At 39.9% G+C, this 17,235-nt stretch overlaps 5 protein-coding genes across 5 annotated transcripts; 1 reads left to right on the top strand and 4 right to left on the bottom strand.

The window, feature by feature from the left end:
* Positions 1-69: 69 nt before the first annotated feature.
* On the bottom strand, positions 70-4,911 carry LOC18007907 (probable phosphoribosylformylglycinamidine synthase, chloroplastic/mitochondrial). The gene is made up of 5 exons (XM_006390382.2): positions 4,870-4,911; positions 4,230-4,653; positions 3,572-4,140; positions 1,098-3,471; positions 70-1,001 (listed from the first exon to the last, which is right to left on the bottom strand). The coding sequence occupies exons 1-5, from the start codon at positions 4,909-4,911 to the stop codon at positions 187-189; spliced, it is 4,224 nt and encodes a 1,407-aa protein (XP_006390444.1). The 3' UTR covers positions 70-186.
* A 796-nt stretch (positions 4,912-5,707) lies between these two features.
* Positions 5,708-7,113, bottom strand: LOC18008861 (60S ribosomal protein L35a-3). The gene is made up of 4 exons (XM_006390381.2): positions 6,893-7,113; positions 6,624-6,659; positions 6,032-6,260; positions 5,708-5,926 (listed from the first exon to the last, which is right to left on the bottom strand). The coding sequence occupies exons 1-4, from the start codon at positions 6,922-6,924 to the stop codon at positions 5,885-5,887; spliced, it is 339 nt and encodes a 112-aa protein (XP_006390443.1). The 5' UTR covers positions 6,925-7,113; the 3' UTR covers positions 5,708-5,884.
* A 1,196-nt stretch (positions 7,114-8,309) lies between these two features.
* Positions 8,310-10,163, top strand: LOC18008823 (probable inactive serine/threonine-protein kinase fnkC). Its single transcript, XM_006390380.2, has 5 exons — positions 8,310-8,796; positions 8,889-9,058; positions 9,150-9,432; positions 9,527-9,675; positions 9,782-10,163. Exons 1-5 carry the CDS (start codon positions 8,354-8,356, stop codon positions 9,934-9,936), a joined length of 1,200 nt encoding a protein of 399 aa, XP_006390442.1. The 5' UTR covers positions 8,310-8,353; the 3' UTR covers positions 9,937-10,163.
* Positions 10,164-11,641: 1,478 nt separating this feature from the next.
* On the bottom strand, positions 11,642-13,138 carry LOC18008229 (photosynthetic NDH subunit of subcomplex B 2, chloroplastic). The gene is made up of 3 exons (XM_006390379.2): positions 12,692-13,138; positions 12,169-12,603; positions 11,642-11,948 (listed from the first exon to the last, which is right to left on the bottom strand). The coding sequence occupies exons 1-3, from the start codon at positions 13,097-13,099 to the stop codon at positions 11,751-11,753; spliced, it is 1,041 nt and encodes a 346-aa protein (XP_006390441.1). The 5' UTR covers positions 13,100-13,138; the 3' UTR covers positions 11,642-11,750.
* Positions 13,139-13,311: 173 nt separating this feature from the next.
* On the bottom strand, positions 13,312-17,214 carry LOC18009074 (chaperone protein ClpB1). The gene is made up of 6 exons (XM_006390378.2): positions 16,925-17,214; positions 15,609-16,774; positions 15,342-15,523; positions 14,483-15,105; positions 13,921-14,398; positions 13,312-13,812 (listed from the first exon to the last, which is right to left on the bottom strand). The coding sequence occupies exons 2-6, from the start codon at positions 16,756-16,758 to the stop codon at positions 13,507-13,509; spliced, it is 2,739 nt and encodes a 912-aa protein (XP_006390440.1). The 5' UTR covers positions 16,759-16,774; positions 16,925-17,214; the 3' UTR covers positions 13,312-13,506.
* Between the last annotated feature and the right edge of the window lie 21 nt (positions 17,215-17,235).

Here is a 17,235-nt window from a genome sequence, read left to right as displayed (position 1 = left end):
TTGCATTTCTTTAAGTGTTACATAATATAATATAATCAAGATTGTGGGATAAAATGAGAACGTTTCCACTGTGTAAAATGTGCAATCAATTGAAACAAAACGTAAAAGTCAATTGTCATAGCAGATTCGACAACTTCTTTCAAAAACTCTGCAAACACCAAACAACAAAATTGTCATAACATGACTCTAAAGCTGAGAGCACCAGTCTCTAGCATTCTGGAACATCTTCAACCACGGACTCGGCCCAGCTTTCTCAACGTCCCAGCTTGTCGGGTACCAAGGAAACTGCCACATCAAGAAACAACGCTCAGGATGAGGCATCATCGCCAAATGTCTCCCGTCAGGGGAACATATAGCAGCTATCCCCAACGGTGAACCATTGAGGTTAAAAGGGTAAGCTTCAGTCACGCTCCCATCATCATCACAGTATCTCAATGGTGCCAAATCTGAGTGAAGCATATGGTCCAAGACTCCTTCGTCCGGGAAATAAGCCCGTCCTTCTCCATGAGCTGCCCAAACCCCTAAAGTACTTCCCTCCATTCCTTTCAGCATTATCGATGGCGAGTCCTTTATGGTAACGCTTGTGAACCTACACTCAAACCTTCCTGATTCGTTGTGAACGAATCTTGGCTGTGACGTGTCGAGTGACCCGCCAACTTGAGGACCTGGAACCCATCCTAACAAGGCCATTAACTGACATCCATTGCAGATTCCCAGGCTGAACGTGTCTGGTCTTTTGTAGAACTCCTGGAATTGAGTGAGGAGAGGCTCGTTGAATCTTATTGAAGCAGCCCAACCTTTGGCTGAGTCAAGGACATCCGCGTAGCTAAACCCTCCCACAAACACAATCCCACGGAACTGATCAAGAGTGATTGCTCCGGCTAGAAGATCAGACACCGTCACGTCCCACGGTTCAAAACCGGCGGCGTAAAATGCAGCCGACATTTCCCTGTCTCCGTTGCTGCCTTCCTCTCGGATCACAGCTACTTTTGGTTTAACAACTGAGAACATATAAAATCAAGAACAACTCTCATCAGGAACTATAGGCTTTATGATAAGGAAAAAGAAAAAAGAAGTTTCATAGAGATGGCTCTTACCCTTGGACATATAACTATTGTTGGTCCAGGAAGGAGTAAATGAGAGTTTCCAGTTAGGCTCATGCCTCAATTTCAAGCCTTCTTTCTCCATCTCTACACAAGATGCCAGTCGCTGCAGCTTTTCCAACTGGAAACTGGTGTCTTCCCACATGTCTCTGAGGAACGAAGTTTTCTCACTCAAATGAGTAATCCCATCAACTTTCACCTCTATCAAAGGAGCGTCAGTGACTTTCCCAATGATCTCAGCAGTAACATCGAAACCACGGAGTTTTTCCATCACAGCGTCTAAGTTCTTGTTGCTAATCTCCATCACGAGACCGAGTTCTTCAGAAAACAAAGTCTCAAAGAGGCTAATCCCGTTCGAAGCCAAGTTGAGGTTTATACCTTTGTTTCCAGCAAAAGCCATTTCCATAGCTGCTACAACTAGTCCACCATCGCTGATGTCATGTCCCGCAGATACCAAGTTTTCTGAAATGAGAGCTTGAATGCCCTCGAAAACGTTTTTCAGATATGGAACATCATCAACATCAGGACAGTCGTTTCCGATCTGACCAAAAACCTGAGCCAGTGCAGATCCACCTAATCTCCGCTTTCCCTTGGCCAAATCAACATGCAAGAGAACACCATCATCTCCAAGCTTCAGGTCCGGAGTCACTGTCTTTGTTATGTCTGGACAGGTAACGTAGGCACTAATCACAAGATTTCCTGGCGCTTTAACAACCTCACCATCCGCATTAGCTGCCATTGAAAGACTGTCTTTTCCACCATCAATTGCAATGCCAAGTTCGATCATCGCTTCAGATAGAGCAATTGCAGCATCATACATTGCTGATCCTTCTCCTTCAAGTTTGGCAGCATACATCCAGTTACCACTGGCTTTAACATCAGAAAGTGCAGTGACTTTTGCCCAAACAAGATTTGTCAAAGCCTCTCCAACAGCTAGTCTAGCCATGGCTTTTGGATCAAGCAGACCTTTAATCGGTTGCTCGCCAATAGCACACGCACCACCTGTTAGATCTGTGAATGTCTGTGCAATTACTGCAACATCAGCAAGGGTGATCTGCAATGGTCCGACTGTTTGCTGCTGTGCAACAAGACCTGTCACACATCTATCCACTTTGGTTGTCAAGAAACGCTTCGAAGAAACTGATGGCAAACGCAGAACCCTTTTCAAAGAATCCATCAATGTAATCCCAGGAGCAATATCAAGTGGTTCCCGTACATATGCCACGCGGTTGAACTCAAACGTCTTCTTAGGCATATCACCAAGAACCTTCTCGAGTTCAAAATCCACAGCAGGAGGAGGTGGAGGTAGCCCCTCTTTACTGCACTTTGCTGCAGCTGTGCTGTCAATTAAAGTACAGCGACCCTCCCCATTGATTGTTCCAATCACAGCCATTGAAAGCCTTTCCCTCTTACAGATCGATTGCAAAATCTCTCGGCTCTCAGCTTTCACCAAAATGGCATCTTGCTCTTGATATTCTGCTCCCCATATCTCCAATACCGACATAGTATGATCACCAACAACAACCGCTCTTATGTCAATCTCTGCACCCTGTGGATATATAATCTCTTTGACGACATTGCAGTTCCCACCAGCACCTTGATCATGAATGCTGATAATGGGATTCTTCTCGCCCATCTCGATGCAAGCACGGACCACACGGTACAACTTCTGCGCCATCTCAGCATCTCCACGCTGCACAGCATTGAAATCAAGCTCTGCATCATTCTGACCACTAACCATACTCGAAGCTGCTCCTCCTCCCATTCCAATACGGTAAGCAGGACCACCAATCTTAACAACAAGCATCCCAACTTCTGGCTCCCCTTTAGTTATATGAGTATGATCAATCTGTCCAATACCTGCACTAAACATAATCGGTTTCAACCATTCTCTTCTATCCCCACTTGGCAGTCTCATCCCAAAAGTTCTGGTATATCCTTGAATCATAGGCTCTCCGAATTTGTTCCCATAATCTGATGCACCATTACTAGCATCGATGAGTATTTGTAAAGGTGAAGCTAGGTTCGACGGGTACTGGAAAGACGAGTCTTCCCATGGAGCATAAGATCCCTCCATGTTGAGGTTCCCAACACAGTAACCAGAAGTGGATGCAACCACAAAAGAGCCTCTTCCTGTTGCATGTGTATCCCTGATTCGACCTCCAGCACCTGTCTCAGCACCAGGATAAGGAGCCACCGCACAAGGGAAATTATGGGTCTCAGCAGTGAACAATATGTCGAGATCACGTGCACTGATATCAAGCAAGCAGGTAGAACCAGGAAGTAGAGGCCGTAGCTGGTTCACCATAAAGCCTCTTATAGCACTAGAATTATCCTTAAACCCAATGACGGAATTGTTCTGATTTGCCTGCAAGATTAATCACAAAAGATAAAGAGTGAGTTATTTGAACGAAAAGCTCAAAACTGTTGGAAATGAGAGGAAGTTGACTGAAGCCCTATATTGTTACCTCCCAAGTGCTCTTTACAATTTGCATAAGAGACCTATCCATTGGCTTTCCATCAATAACAATTTTCCCAGCAAAGAACCAATGTCGACTGTGCTCGCTGTTGGATTGAGCGATATCAAAAAGCTCCACATTGGTGGGGTTACGCTGAATGTCATCTTTGAACAGTCTAGTATAATACTGCAAATCTTGCTCATCAAAGGCTAAACCCATCTCCTGGTTGATTTCTTCCAGCGCCTTCCTACCCTTCTCCATAACAGGCACATACTTTACTTCCTCAGGAACTACATTTGTCTCAAATGAAATCAGCCTTTGGGAGTACACACACTCGGTCATTCGATCGTGAACTACTGCAGCGAATTCCTTTATTTGATTCTCCAACAGTGGCTCCTTGCTGAACAAGAGGTACCTCCTAGACCTTTCCAAGCGAGTCACTTCGTTTAACCCACATGCTCTACATATTGAAACTGCATTGGTGGACCATGCTGTAGTAAAAGACAATCTAGGACCAACTTCAACAATTGTAGCATGAAGTCCTTCCTGCTTCTTCCTCTCAATAAAACTATCCGTGCCTGAAATTTAACTCAATCATCAATAACAGAGAGGCCAAAGAATTTCGTAACCGTAGCAAACAAAAAAATGGCACGACATTTAAAAGTACCTAAATTCTCTGGCTCAAATGTTTCTTGAAGAATCCACTTCAGAACCAAGAGCTTTTCATCTTCTAACTCCGATTCAAGTCCAATATTGAAACACTGCTCAGTTGCCAAACTGACAATCTGGTTGCTGATTTTGGTTTGAACAGACTTGAGAAGTTCAGCGTTTGCGCTTTCTTGAATCAAAGGCACGCGATAGAAATGGATAACCTCTGCAGCAGGTTTCTCAACCAAGCTCGGTTGCTCCTCAACAGACACAACAGGACCTGTAGAAACAGCTGCTCCAGGCTTATTAGGCTGAGCAGAACATATCAAGCCAGCAGCTTTTGTTCGATTCAGAGACAGCCTTTGTGAGGTTTGATATCTAACAGAACCCCACAGTTGACTAGTTGAGCTTCGCTGCAAAAGCGTCGTCTGTCTATTGGAACCCTGCAAGAACCATTAACTTGTTAAAAAAAAAAACGAAAACATCCTGCAATATGGAATCTTTTACCAAACAAAAACATCACAGATGCCAATACAGGGCTATACGTCTGTATACAGACTAATCTATGATGAGTTGATGCTGCAGAACGGGAGCAATTAAGCTTATCAATCATCGACACAAAACTTCAATCAATGGAGAATAAGTAAGAGAATATTTACGTTCAGAAACAAAGCCGCACGAGTTGCTTGGGCGGTATTCATCGCGAGGAAGAAGAACAGCAGAAAAAGTGAAATAAGGGTTTAGGGTTTCTCTCAGCTACTGTCTTAACGGGACCGAAGCTCCGACTCTGAGAACACCACAGTCGACAGACAGTCCTTGTTTGTCTCTTCTCAACGCGAGTCTTTAGGTTTTTTAGTGTTTTACTATTTTTTTTAATTTCCAAGAAGAAAAACAAACAACAAAAGATGATTACTTATCAGAGTTGCGTAAGTGAGGCCCAAACAAACCCTTACATGGCCCAAACAAACCTTTACAAGGCCCAAACAAACCTTTAAAAGGCCCAATGGCAGATATTACATATCGAGTCTCTCTAATGTTATACTACAAACAACAGCAGGTATGTAATTATTTTTGACTGATTATTTTGTGGGAGATGACCAAATTTAAAGAATCCCCTACTTTTTATGATGTTAACAAATACCTGCAATTATTTTTGACTGATTATTTTGTGGGAGATGACCAAATTTAAAGAATTCCCTACTTTTTATGATGTTAACAAATATTTAAAGAGACAAAACCAAAGTTTTATAGATTGACATAAATTATAGAAACATGCATTAGACACAGAATTTTAGCCGAGCGACAAAGGTAATGCTCCGACTCAACACAGGTTTCTAGTCAAATATCGATTCCCATATTAAAATTTAGGTTAATACCTCGAATTCGATTGACCTAACAAAAGATTTTACACTATAACAGACACAATTATGTTCATCATTCTCTTAACATAAATTCCATAGCCATTGAGACTATGACGCTTGAGAACATGGCAGTACGAGGGGGAAAAAGATTCTAATTTGGAATTAAAAACCAGATCCATGCTCAAAGTCTATTCAGATAATCTCCAAACACTTCAAACGAAGAACAAGAAAAATGCTTTCAATATCAAGTACAAAATAAAGAACTAGTGGACAAAACCACAGCTAAATCAAGTTTATGCTGTTTCACTTCGCTTCAAATGTTACTGGGATACATGAAGACTCTGACCCTGTTTCCCTGCAAGAAAAAAACAGAAGAGGTGTCTACTTCAAAACCCCAAGCAGAAGATTTCACAAATAAACAAGATAATGATTTGACAGGCTATAGAATGTGGTCAAGTACCATGGACTTAGGAGGCAAGTTCGATGTGAACTTAGCACGGACAACACCGCTGTTACCATGAGGCCTTGTAACTTTTCCCCAGATGCAACGGTAGTGGCTACCGTTCTTCTTGGTCTTAGCCTTGTAGATGTAAGCCATTCTCTTTCCCTTGTACCATGTTACCTCCTCCTGGGTGTTGACTCCTTCGATCTGGATAAGGGATGTGTTTGGGTACTGGTTCGACTTCGACCTGCACATTCATGAAAATGTCAGACACAGAGGCAGTATCAAATGGTTTAAGTCCAATCTCGACATGACGAGGCTATTTTAGCAAATCTCAGCTGACATTCTAAGAAAATGCAGGGCAATTAACAACATAAATATAAAGCCGGAGATTCTATAACGCACAAAAAGTTTAGATTTTTATTCAAGGACTTAGGAACAGAGTCTGATCATAAGTTGAAAACAATGAAAAGTTTAGGATGAGATCCTACATGTTTCAGGTACATAAACTATTCACCATTGTTCATTGCATTGAATTAAATTGGAGCTAAATCAAGGACCAGTAGGCAGTATACAGTGAATTAACAAAGAGATTAAAGTACTGGCTCACCTTTTGTATCCGAGGATGGTTCCTCTAACGTAGAGTCTGCAAATTTGATAAAACAAAAAGAATCAGATTTACCTAAAACATAACTTCACGGAAATTGCAAGATTGAGAATCTAAGAAAGAAAAATGTTCCATTAAAATCAATTAGGTAGTTTTCTAAACCATCACGACTCTTCAAAACAGTCTCAGAAGAGAGGAAAATATAGGCAAACGAGCAAATCGAAAACTAGGTATAGATCAAACTCGACGAGCAACAAAAGAAGAAGAAAGACCTGACTCGTTCTCCTTGGCGTCCCTTCACCATTTTTGCGTCGGCCGATTAAAGCAAGACTGATGCTGCTGAGGAAGACGGAGAAGAAAACCCTAATAGATCAACAACGAATTTATATATTGCTCCCCTGCTTCTCGTCTTTTTATTTTATTAAGAATGGGTCTATGGGCCTCAAAACATGGCCCGACAAGATAATGAAAAAGTAATGGGCTTCTTCACATTAAACGGAATTCTTGTGTCCAGTTTGGCATTTTATAACACTAGTTCTTAGTCATCCGATGGGACGTAGGAGTAGGATCTGATTGGTAAGGATTGTGATCAGTGGCGGAGGCAGGTGAAGTAAGATGGGGCAGGTGCCCCCAATAAAAAAAATAATTACTTTAAATTGTTAAGAAAAATGTTTATTGCCCCCACACCACATAATATATTTGCCCCCATCATTTGATAATGTTTTAGCATAATTGTTTTAACCCCAGTCAAAAGTACTTTTAGCACTATAGGCTGTGGATGTAGTCTTTTGGCTGTAGAAATTTATACTGTAAAAATTGTGATTATTGTTTTTATTCTTTTATAAAAATAAAAAATAAAAACTATAATTAAAAATATAAAAAAAAACTCAGGAGAGAGAATAATAGCCAAGAGAAGTGGCTTTTAAAATAAGGTGAAAACAAAGAGAAAAAACAGTTGAGATATTTTCGGAACTTTAAAAAAAGATATAGTCATAAAAGTGTGATTGGATAAATAAAAACTGTAAAGACTGAAAAACTTAAAAAGTCTTTAAAGTCCAAACGCCAATCAGAACCCTAGTTCTTTTTTCTTTTTAAGAAAACAAAATTTTTGTTACACTCATTCACGCATTAGAAAATTGAAAAGCAAGTAGGAAAAAAAATTCATGTTTGGACGTATAATCGTCTTTTGAATCATTATTATTCCACAAAATATGGGTAATGTTTCCTTTGATTGAGGTAATCATTTAAAGAAAAGCAGCATCGATTCTTTCTGATGAAAAAACAATCACTAACTAACAAAGGAGCATACTATCATCTGAAAAATGTTATATTCCTCCTTTTACCAAAAAAAAAAGTTATATTTCTCCAATCTATTCCATCGTGCGGAATACGTACGTGTCACTCTCTGATGGGTTTCATTCGTTAAATACTTAATGATTGGTCATAAGTAGATCGATATCGGATATGGTAAAAGATAAGATATAAAAGCGTCGTCTGAGAGGAAATCTAGGATCAGTCCAATTTTCGAGTTCAGTACAGGTTTTTGAAACGTGCCCCTCGTGACATATATCAAATGGGTAATTTCATGTCTATATATAGACAACAACAAAAAAATGCTTACGGAGTTCAGTATGATTCACCAACCCCTTGTATCGGTTTGTGAAACTCGTGACATATTTATATCAGATGGGTCAGTACATTTTTCATGTCTATATATAGACAACAAAAAAAAGATGTTACATACAATACTCAAAAAGAAGAAAGAAAAAATGTTTACGGAGGAAAAGAAGAAAAACAAAAACTATGGATCAATCTTTATCTACTGCTTCTTCTGTTTCGTATTCGTCGTGGAAGTCGCAAGGTTCGCAAAACCTTACTACAAAAACCTTGAAAACCTAGTGGAGGAGACAGAAGCACTAGTAGTAGAAGAAGGTTTTGTGGGCTTGGAGAAATCAGGGATACTTCCGCCATGTCCCTTCAAGAGATCTCGCTCTGCCTTATCTGTTCCTGTTCGGAATCACCAGAAACTATCGGGAGCAATAAGGAGAGAAGATAGAACTCGTCCTCCATCTTCGTATTGCGTGAAGTTCACGTCATTTGCCACTTTGCAGCAGCTGGTCAAAGGCAACGGTGACAAGTGGGAGTCACGTCCTTTCTCTGTCGGTGGATACAATTGGTACGTACACACATTGCTCTGAATCTCATCTAAATATATAATATGACTTTCTTTCTTTCTTTTTTTTGATTAAAATGAATGAATGTTACAAGGACTTTAATAATCTACCCGAACGAGAACAAGCCTCAGGGCTCGGGTGGATACGTTTCCATGTACGTAAGAATCGATAACTCAACTCTCATCGCCAATCCAAGAGATGTGTATGCAGAGATCACATTCCTCACCTATAAAAGCACTATAGACAAGTACCATTTTCTTCAGGGTAACTAATCTTGATTAAAGAGAAGATGAGAAAGATCATTTGATTAAATCTTTTTGTGGTTTCTTCAGACTACTAATTCTAGTTTTTGCAGAGACTGATGCGCAGCGATTTCATTTGTTTAAACAACAGTGGGGGCAGCTAAACTTTCTTGAGATTGGGTATTACAGAGATCCGGGACAAGGTTTCATTTTCGACGGCGGACAAAGTGTGTTTGGCGTTGACATCCTCGTTTCTAATCCTTTTGAGAACTGGGAAGTTTTCTCTTACGAAGAAAACATTCTTGATCCTGTTTTTAATTGGAAGCTCACCAAATTCTCTACCCGTGATCTTGACTCTTACTCTTCTGATCCTTTTTCTTCCGGTGGACGTAACTGGTGACCCTCTCCCTCTCTCTTTCTCTGTAGATATATAATTATTAATCAAGAATCGATTGATTTATGTGAAGGGTACTGTGTACTTACTGTGTAGGGTATTGAAAGTGTATCCAAATGGAGTTGGACCTGCAACGGGTAATTCGTTGTCACTCTTTTTGTTGAGTGCGTCAAATGAAAATGGTTACGTGAAAGCCAAGCTACGAGTTCTTGACCAGATCCGATCCACTCATGTGGAGAAACAAGGTTTGATATTTCCCTTCTCATCATCATCTTCTACTAATTTAGACTGATTAACTAGGCTTATTTAATTAAAAAAAGTTTTCAATTAACTTTTGATTTGCGTCTGTAGTGGAGGGATGGCCCAACGCAACAGAAAGAGGATGGGGTTTCGAGAAGTTTCTACCTCTTGCAGATATCAAAGACGCATCCAAAGGTTTCCTCGTCAACGATACACTCAAAGTTGAAGTCGAGATCTTGTCCTTCTCTAAATCCGACTCTCTTTAATTAGGGTTTAATTAAGATGATCGATCCCGATCAATCATTCGTGTGTTGTTTTTTTCATGTTTTACCAGGAGGTAGTGATTAGATCAAAAAGCAGAGTAATCTCTGTCTGCTATGTAATTACTATCACTCTGGTTCACCGTTTCTGTTTCTGTCTAATAATGAAAAGTCCGAGCTCTTCTATGTCTTGAACTTGTTTGTCCAATAGAAGGAATGGTTAATGTTTCTGACATGTTCGCTGAGATATCAAGTTATTAATTTGGAGAAAACGATGTTACATATACTTGGCTGGAGTTTCGGTTCATAAACGTAATACAATAGTAGAGCATATCCCTTCTACTCTCTTTTTTGGTAATCTGTAAATATTCATTTCGAATGAAAGTTTGAGGTTTTACAAAATTAGTAAGCTACCTAATAACTTGTTACCTTGGCATGCAAAAAAAAAAAAAGAACAAGGGAACAAATGGAAATGAGGAACTTAAAACGTATCATCCAGTTTCCGCATTTGACGCAAGTAACGCAGAAAGGATAACATGAGAGTATTAGCCGTGACATGATTGTGAGATTTGGGAAGTGGGAATTTGATACTATAGAACTCGAGAACGCGTTCTTGAATAACCAGAGCTCTGTTCATTTGTGGCAGGGAAATGAGGACATGTTAGTGCCTTTGACGGTGCAACATTACCTTGCACACAAGCTTCAATGGCTTCAGTTCTTCACTATCATGAGGTTTCTAAAGGTGGCCACTTCTTCCACCTCGCTAAAGGTGTGATTGATGACACTGTTAAGACGTGTTCAACCACGGGTGCGGACAAGTATAACTCGAACAATGATCTAGAAAGGCCCAAAAACTATGGATACAATGGAGAGCTAGTGTATGTAGATAGATGGTTTTTTACGAAAACATAATAAAAGTGGACTTTTTTTTAAAAGCTTCACGTCATTTTTGTCAAGCCCACCCAAAAAAAGCCTATACCAAAACAGAGCACGAGTCTTTTCCGACTCAAGAAATTACGACACATCGAAGAAGTGGATAGTAAATCCAACATAGCTCTCCAAATGTTTTCTTCATTGGTTGTATTTATCTACCATGTTGATTAACCCAAAGTTTGAATCATGAATATATTAATTACTTTCTATTCAAAAACAAAAGAATAGATTACTTTCTTAACAAAAAGATAGATTTCTTTTTTATTATTTTGTTTTTTAAAACGGTAACCATTTTTATTAATTAAAAAACGAAATCAGTACATGACCGAAGGCCATACATTTTTTAACGAGATATTACACAAGCGCATAAAGTTAGATTTAGTATAGTCATAACAAATGTGGTTGAAATGTTTATATCTTTTACAATATTTTAAGAGAGATATTAATTTGGTATATAAGACCATCTTGTTGGTTGTAATATTGTGGTATAAAGCCATAATTTGTTACTGTAAGTAAGAGCATCTCCAGTAGAGTCTTTTATCAGAAAGTTGGTTCAGAAACCTATGTATTTACTATTTTTTAAAATGTTTTAAGCTTTAAAAGTGATGGAGCGCTCCTTATATAAGAAGCAAGAAGACTGTCTTTTAAACACGTGGCAGATGGTCATTGGCCAATTCTTATTTTTATTTTTTTCAATTTTATGGAATTATTTTTAGTGGAAAAATCAATTATTAAACTATTTTTAAGAAATTCATGAAGAGTAACAATGGTGGAGATGCTTTAAGAACACTTTGTTGGTTGTAGGATGACCAAATATGTATGTATAATTTGAGGCAAAAAAAAAAAGAAAAAAAATTTAAAGAGTGTATTAATATGATAAATGAAATTTACAAATTATCATGCTCAATAACCATTGCTCCTCTCCAGGACTCGCCGACTCCAACATCAATGGGAACAAGCATGGATGCGGGACCGGTGCACACGAAGTAATGTTGCTTCCCATATTTCTCCGACATTGATCCTGGACTTCCCACATACATATCCTCGAATCCTATCCTTATCATCCTAAAGAACAATCCTCTTCCCTACAATTTTTCAAAATTCCAAAACTCATCAGATCGTAATGAATTAATTGTTATTGTTACAAACTCTCACTTAAACAACAAACTCATATCCAAAATAATGTATAAGACATATGAGTTCATTTATAAATTAGTTCTTGAATTATATGTTACAGGTAAGACACCTCAAAGCTAAATGAAACCTAAAATAACATAAAACAAACATAGTAAAGTATATACTGACCTGATCGATGGTTTCATATTTAGATGGAGGAGTGTTATAGACAGCCTTCAATCTTTCAGCAGGAGGAGCACCATAGACTCTACTCATCTTTTTCTCAAGAAGTGTAATCACAGAGTCTTCTACTGCCCAAATCCCCTGCTCTTCCCTTTCTTCTGACCCAAACCATCCTGGAGATTCTGCTTTCATGGCCTCAGAAGGAGACAAGAGCTCAAAAGGCGATGATAAAGGAGGGTTTGGGCAATAAGAACATCCCTTAAGCCCTTGAATCCCAGCCCCACTCCGTTTCTTGAACCTCAAGTAACTCATAATCCCCGGTTTAAGTGTAACCGGCTTGCGTCCATTGTTCTTCACCACCAGAGCTGTAGCCATGCTTACTGGGTAGAGAGAGATGATATAGGTTAAGTCAAGAAACCCTGCCGTACAGCTCAGTTCGATCTGAGAAACAATAACAAAGTATTATTTTTTCATCACTCTGTGAACAAGATTTTGCTAAGTTGGTGCCTGGAGGTTCAAAATCAATCACCTGAAGCGCATCAATGGCGTCTGAATCAGTGTCCTTGACACTCCAATTACAATCTGAGATCATTGAAGTAGCATCTTCTGCGTTTACAATTACAAGACCAACTCCACCACTTTTGTTCTTTTCACCATCAACTGTGTAAAGAACTTCTTCGAACCCATCGTCTTTCCAGTATACCTTTGGCTTATATGAAACAACATGAGCGTCTGATAGACTCAGCTTTAAAGAACTTCCATTTCTGACCTTAAGCTCGACCATGGGAACATTGTTTGGTTTTGAGAATTTTATGCCTTTTCTTCCGAATTTCTCTTCAAGCCCTTCAATTATTGTTTGGGTCTGAGGAGCTGAAATTGAATTTCTTATGGTGGCTTTTGGTTTTGGGAGAGAAGAAAAAGAGATAAGAGAAGCCATTGATGGAGAGTAAGTAGAAGAAAAGATAACACTAGTGAAGTTGTAGAAGCGCTCAAGCCTAATCCTCTTCCAACTTTTTGTTTTTGTTTGTTTTTGGTTTATGTCGTTTACTAACACTCTCTTATTTTAGCATGTGGTTGTCCTTCTAAAGGATTTATTGGAGGATCTAGGAGTGTCTATGGATTCAAAAACATAGTAAAAGTGGACTTTTGTTATGTAGATAGATGCATTTTTTTACAAAAACATAATAAAAGTGGACTTTTGTTACTAGCTAAATTCTCACCATTTTTTGTTACATTTAAGTCCACCAAAAAAAAAAAAGCCAAAGCCAAAACAGAGCATGAGACTTTCCCGACTCTAGAAGTTACGACACATTAAGCGTTGCAAACTCTAAAAAGGTAAAGACTTTAATCCTCAACCATTTCCTCATCATCGTCTTCTATTTCCTCGATCCTCATCTTCTTCACCGCCTGAGCTGCATCACTTTTCTTTGGCCCATTAGCAATATGAATCAACACATCCGACTTCTGCCCTGTCGTGGCATTCACTAGCCCTCCATTCTTCTCCACACGGTACACAAGATCAGATCCACCAGTGCCTGCATCTATGTAAACGGTGGAGTTTTCATCGATTTCCTCACGCACAACCATCTTCGACAACTCTGTGACCACCTTCTTCTCCATCCATCTCCTTATTGGCCTAGCACCATACACCTAATTAACCATCCAGCACAATGACACGACCACAAAGAGTCAGCAAACTGACCAAACCAATCTAGAGATTAGTACATGATAAACATTGCATTAAGTAAAGAGACTTACCGGGTCATAACTCTCTGCCAATATATAGTCTAACGCAGCATCAGTGACTGCCAAAGCAACGCCTCTCTCAGCAAGCCGGACAGCAACGTCTTTCATTTGGAGCCGGGCTACTTTCCTCAACTGGTCATGTGAAAGGGGATCGAACACCACAATCTCGTCAAGCCTGTTCAGGAGCTCTGGTCTGAAGTGCTTTCTCACCTCCTGCATCACACATTCTCGAGCCACTTGCATTGACACTTTCCCGGTCAGTCCTGAGAGAAGATGCTCTGCACCAAGGTTTGATGTCATGATTATCACCGAGTTCCTGAAATCCACCGTCCTCCCTTGGCCGTCTGTCAATCTACCATCATCCAACACTTGGAGCAGAGTGTTGAAAACAGCAACATGGGCTTTCTCTACTTCATCAAAGAGAATAACACAGTAAGGTCGTCTCCTCACAGCCTCAGTTAACTGTCCTCCTTCCTCGTGACCAACATAGCTGTTAAAAAGTGAAATCATGTAAGAATATAACCTTCATATGCGAAAACATATTGTCTTGAAAAGTAATGGATTAGGTACTTACCCAGGTGGTGCTCCAATGAGGCGAGAGACAGAGTGTTGTTCCATGTACTCGGACATATCAATCCGAACTAAGAGGTTTTCGTCATCAAAGAGTTGCTCAGCAAGAGCCTTAGCAAGTTCGGTTTTGCCAACACCAGTTGGGCCAAGGAATAAGAATGATCCAGTTGGTTGTTGTGGCCTTCCAAGGCCTGCCCTTGACCTTAAGATCGCCTCAGAAACTGCATTTACCGCTTGATCTTGTCCCACAACCCTCTTGTGCAACCTATCACCAAGACCAATCAACCTCTCTTTCTCGTTCTGGCCAAGTCTTGTCACTGGAATCCCAGTCCAACGGCTCACAACTTCAGCAATGTGTTCAGGCCCAACATTTTCTGTGAGCATCACACTCTCTTCAGAAGTTCCCTCAAGTTGGGCAATTGCAGATTCCACTTCTTGGATTGCTCCATATCTTAGATCAGCCGCTCTTGCAAGGTCATATCTCCGTTCTGCCTCTTGCAAAGCAAACATGAGCTCTTCTCTTTTCTGTTTAAGCCTTCGAATCTCATCAATTCTTTCTTTCTCCTTTCTGTATTTCATCGTGAGAGGCTGCAGCTTATCCCTAAGGTCATCAAGCTCTTTCCGCACCTACAGATTCATAGTTTGAAAAAGCTATATCAACGACTTGTCCCAAAAGAAGATGCTAACAAGCAACAGTTTCAGAACAAACATATTTTGAAAGACCAAAAGCAAGCTTCTCTGTACAAATTTTTCACATTCAATTTTAAATAGTTGTCTACTTTTCTAACCCAATAAGTTTACAAAAAATAATAATTGACCCAATGCATATGGTTGATGAGATTGTTCTGAAAACTATATCATACCTCTACAAGTCGAGCTTTACTGGCTTTATCCTTCTCCCTTTCCAAGGCATGAAGTTCAATTTCCAGCTGCATCCTCTTCCTTTCAAGGTTATCAATCTCTTCAGGTTGACTATCAAGTTGGACTCTCACATTGGCACAAGCTTCATCCACCAAATCAATAGCTTTATCCGGTAAATGCCGACCTAGTTAAACCACACAAAAACCATGTCATGCCAAGAACAAAATTATAACCATAACATCTAATCAAGATTAAGAATCTTAACATACCAGTGATGTAGCGAGCAGACAGCTGAGCAGCATTTATAAGAGCTCTGTCTTGGATACGAACACCATGGTGTCCCTCATACTTCTCTTTGAGCCCTCTAAGAATACTAATAGTGTCAGGCACACTTGGTTCAGCTACATACACTTGTTGAAACCGTCTCTCAAAGGCAGCGTCTTTCTCAACATATTTCCTATATTCTTCAAGCGTGGTAGCACCAATACATCGAAGCTGACCTCTAGCTAACATGGGCTTGAACAGATTCGCTGCATCCATCGACCCTTCAGTTTTGCCAGCACCAAGAACCAAATGAATCTCATCAATAAAGAGAATCACTTTGCCTTCAGCTTCCTCAACCTCTTTCAAAACAGCTTTTAATCTTTCTTCAAACTCTCCTCGGTATTTAGCACCAGCAACTAATGCACCCATGTCCAAAGAAATCAATCTCACATCAGTAAGACTGTTGGGAACATCTCCTTTCACAATCCTTTGTGCTAAACCTTCAACAACAGCTGTTTTCCCAACTCCTGGTTCTCCAATAAGCACTGGATTGTTCTTTGTTCTTCTTGAAAGAATCCTAACAACTCTTCTAATCTCCTCGTCTCTACCAATCACAGGATCAAGCTTCCCTGCTTGCTCAACCAAGTCTCTTCCATAAGTCTTCAAAGCTTGGAAATTTGTATCCCCTGAAGCACTCTCCACTTTCTTCCCTTCTTTACCACGAAGCTTCTCAACCTCAGATTTGATCCTCGCCGTTGCAACACCGACTTCGTTCAACAAATCTCGGATTTGAGAATCTTCTAGAATACCCATGATCAGCTGATCTACAGCCAAGTGAGTGTCACCACGAGACTTTTGAGCAGCTTGAGCACGGCGTATAACCTTGATAAGACTCGAACTCGCTGGAACATCATCTGGTGGTGGTGATTGTGAGGGAAGCTTCTTCAAGGCTTGATTGATCACTCTTTCAGCAGATTGAGCTGCGTTCTCGCCGCCGGCACTAGAGATTGCTTGAGGGAATATTCCGGCGGGATCAGAGATCAAAGCACAGGCTAAATGCAGAGGAGTGATTTGAGCATGTCCTGCGTTTACTGCTAGCTCATGAGCAGCAGCAATTGTCTCGTTTGTCTTGTGCGTGAATTTCTCCGGATTCATCTTCGATTACTAAACTCTGTTCAAATAAACCAAACCAACGTTAATCTCAGCATCTTCCATACACACTCCAAACACAACAATATTATTTCGAGCAAATCGTAAATAGAAACACAGATATGAACACGAACAAGAAAGAACAACAATCAAAAACAGTCTAGGCCATTACCTTAACGATATGAGAAACTGGTGTTTTTCTTCAATGAATCAGAAAACTTCTTCTTCTTCTTCTTAGTAACAAGTCTGTCTTTTCGAGAGAATCAAGCAGATTATCGTGGTGAATATCGTCAATTGAAATCTTCAGAATATTGGAAACTTTGTGAATTGCGAGAGGGCAAGGAGGCAGGAGTTGTATTTTTAAGGGAAGTAGATTCATCTGGAAAATTAGAGAATTATCGTCGTCTCCTCATTACTGGAACCTACTAGAGAATTCCTGACGAGAGAGAAAATCAATTTCACTTTTTGTCATGACAGATATAT

The sequence above is a fragment of the Eutrema salsugineum genome, unplaced genomic scaffold (genome assembly GCF_000478725.1).
Source record: "Eutrema salsugineum unplaced genomic scaffold, Eutsalg1_0 scaffold_9, whole genome shotgun sequence".
Lineage (NCBI taxonomy): Eukaryota > Viridiplantae > Streptophyta > Magnoliopsida > Brassicales > Brassicaceae > Eutrema > Eutrema salsugineum.
This window is presented reverse-complemented; position numbering and strand designations above follow the sequence as displayed.

Bases quoted from the DNA above. Each gene is read 5' to 3' on its own strand.
- LOC18007907 (XM_006390382.2), bottom strand. From the start codon at position 4,911: ATGAATACCGCCCAAGCAACTCGTGCGGCTTTGTTTCTGAAC. The intron at 4,654-4,869 runs GTAAATATTCTC...TGGTTCTTGCAG, and splicing joins GTGCGGCTTTGTTTCTGAAC to GGTTCCAATAGACAGACGAC. The intron at 4,141-4,229 runs GTACTTTTAAAT...GTTAAATTTCAG, and splicing joins ATTTGAGCCAGAGAATTTAG to GCACGGATAGTTTTATTGAG.
- LOC18008861 (XM_006390381.2), bottom strand. From the start codon at position 6,924: ATGGTGAAGGGACGCCAAGGAGAACGAGTCAG. The intron at 6,660-6,892 runs GTCTTTCTTCTT...TCAAATTTGCAG, and splicing joins CGCCAAGGAGAACGAGTCAG to ACTCTACGTTAGAGGAACCA. The intron at 5,927-6,031 runs GTACTTGACCAC...TTTTTCTTGCAG, and splicing joins ACTTGCCTCCTAAGTCCATG to GGAAACAGGGTCAGAGTCTT.
- LOC18008823 (XM_006390380.2), top strand. From the start codon at position 8,354: ATGTTACATACAATACTCAAAAAGAAGAAAGAAAAAATGTTTACGGAG. The intron at 9,433-9,526 runs GTGACCCTCTCC...CTTACTGTGTAG, and splicing joins TCTTCCGGTGGACGTAACTG to GGTATTGAAAGTGTATCCAA. The intron at 9,676-9,781 runs GTTTGATATTTC...TTGCGTCTGTAG, and splicing joins CACTCATGTGGAGAAACAAG to TGGAGGGATGGCCCAACGCA.
- LOC18008229 (XM_006390379.2), bottom strand. From the start codon at position 13,099: ATGGCTTCTCTTATCTCTTTTTCTTCTCTCCCAAAACCAAAAGCCACC. The intron at 12,604-12,691 runs GTGATTGATTTT...ATTGTTTCTCAG, and splicing joins ACGCCATTGATGCGCTTCAG to ATCGAACTGAGCTGTACGGC. The intron at 11,949-12,168 runs GTCAGTATATAC...GAAAAATTGTAG, and splicing joins AATATGAAACCATCGATCAG to GGAAGAGGATTGTTCTTTAG.
- LOC18009074 (XM_006390378.2), bottom strand. From the start codon at position 16,758: ATGAATCCGGAGAAATTCACGCACAAGACAAACGAGACAATTGCTGCT. The intron at 15,524-15,608 runs GTATGTTAAGAT...TGGTTTAACTAG, and splicing joins GTCTGCTCGCTACATCACTG to GTCGGCATTTACCGGATAAA. The intron at 14,399-14,482 runs GTAAGTACCTAA...ACTTTTTAACAG, and splicing joins CTCATTGGAGCACCACCTGG to CTATGTTGGTCACGAGGAAG.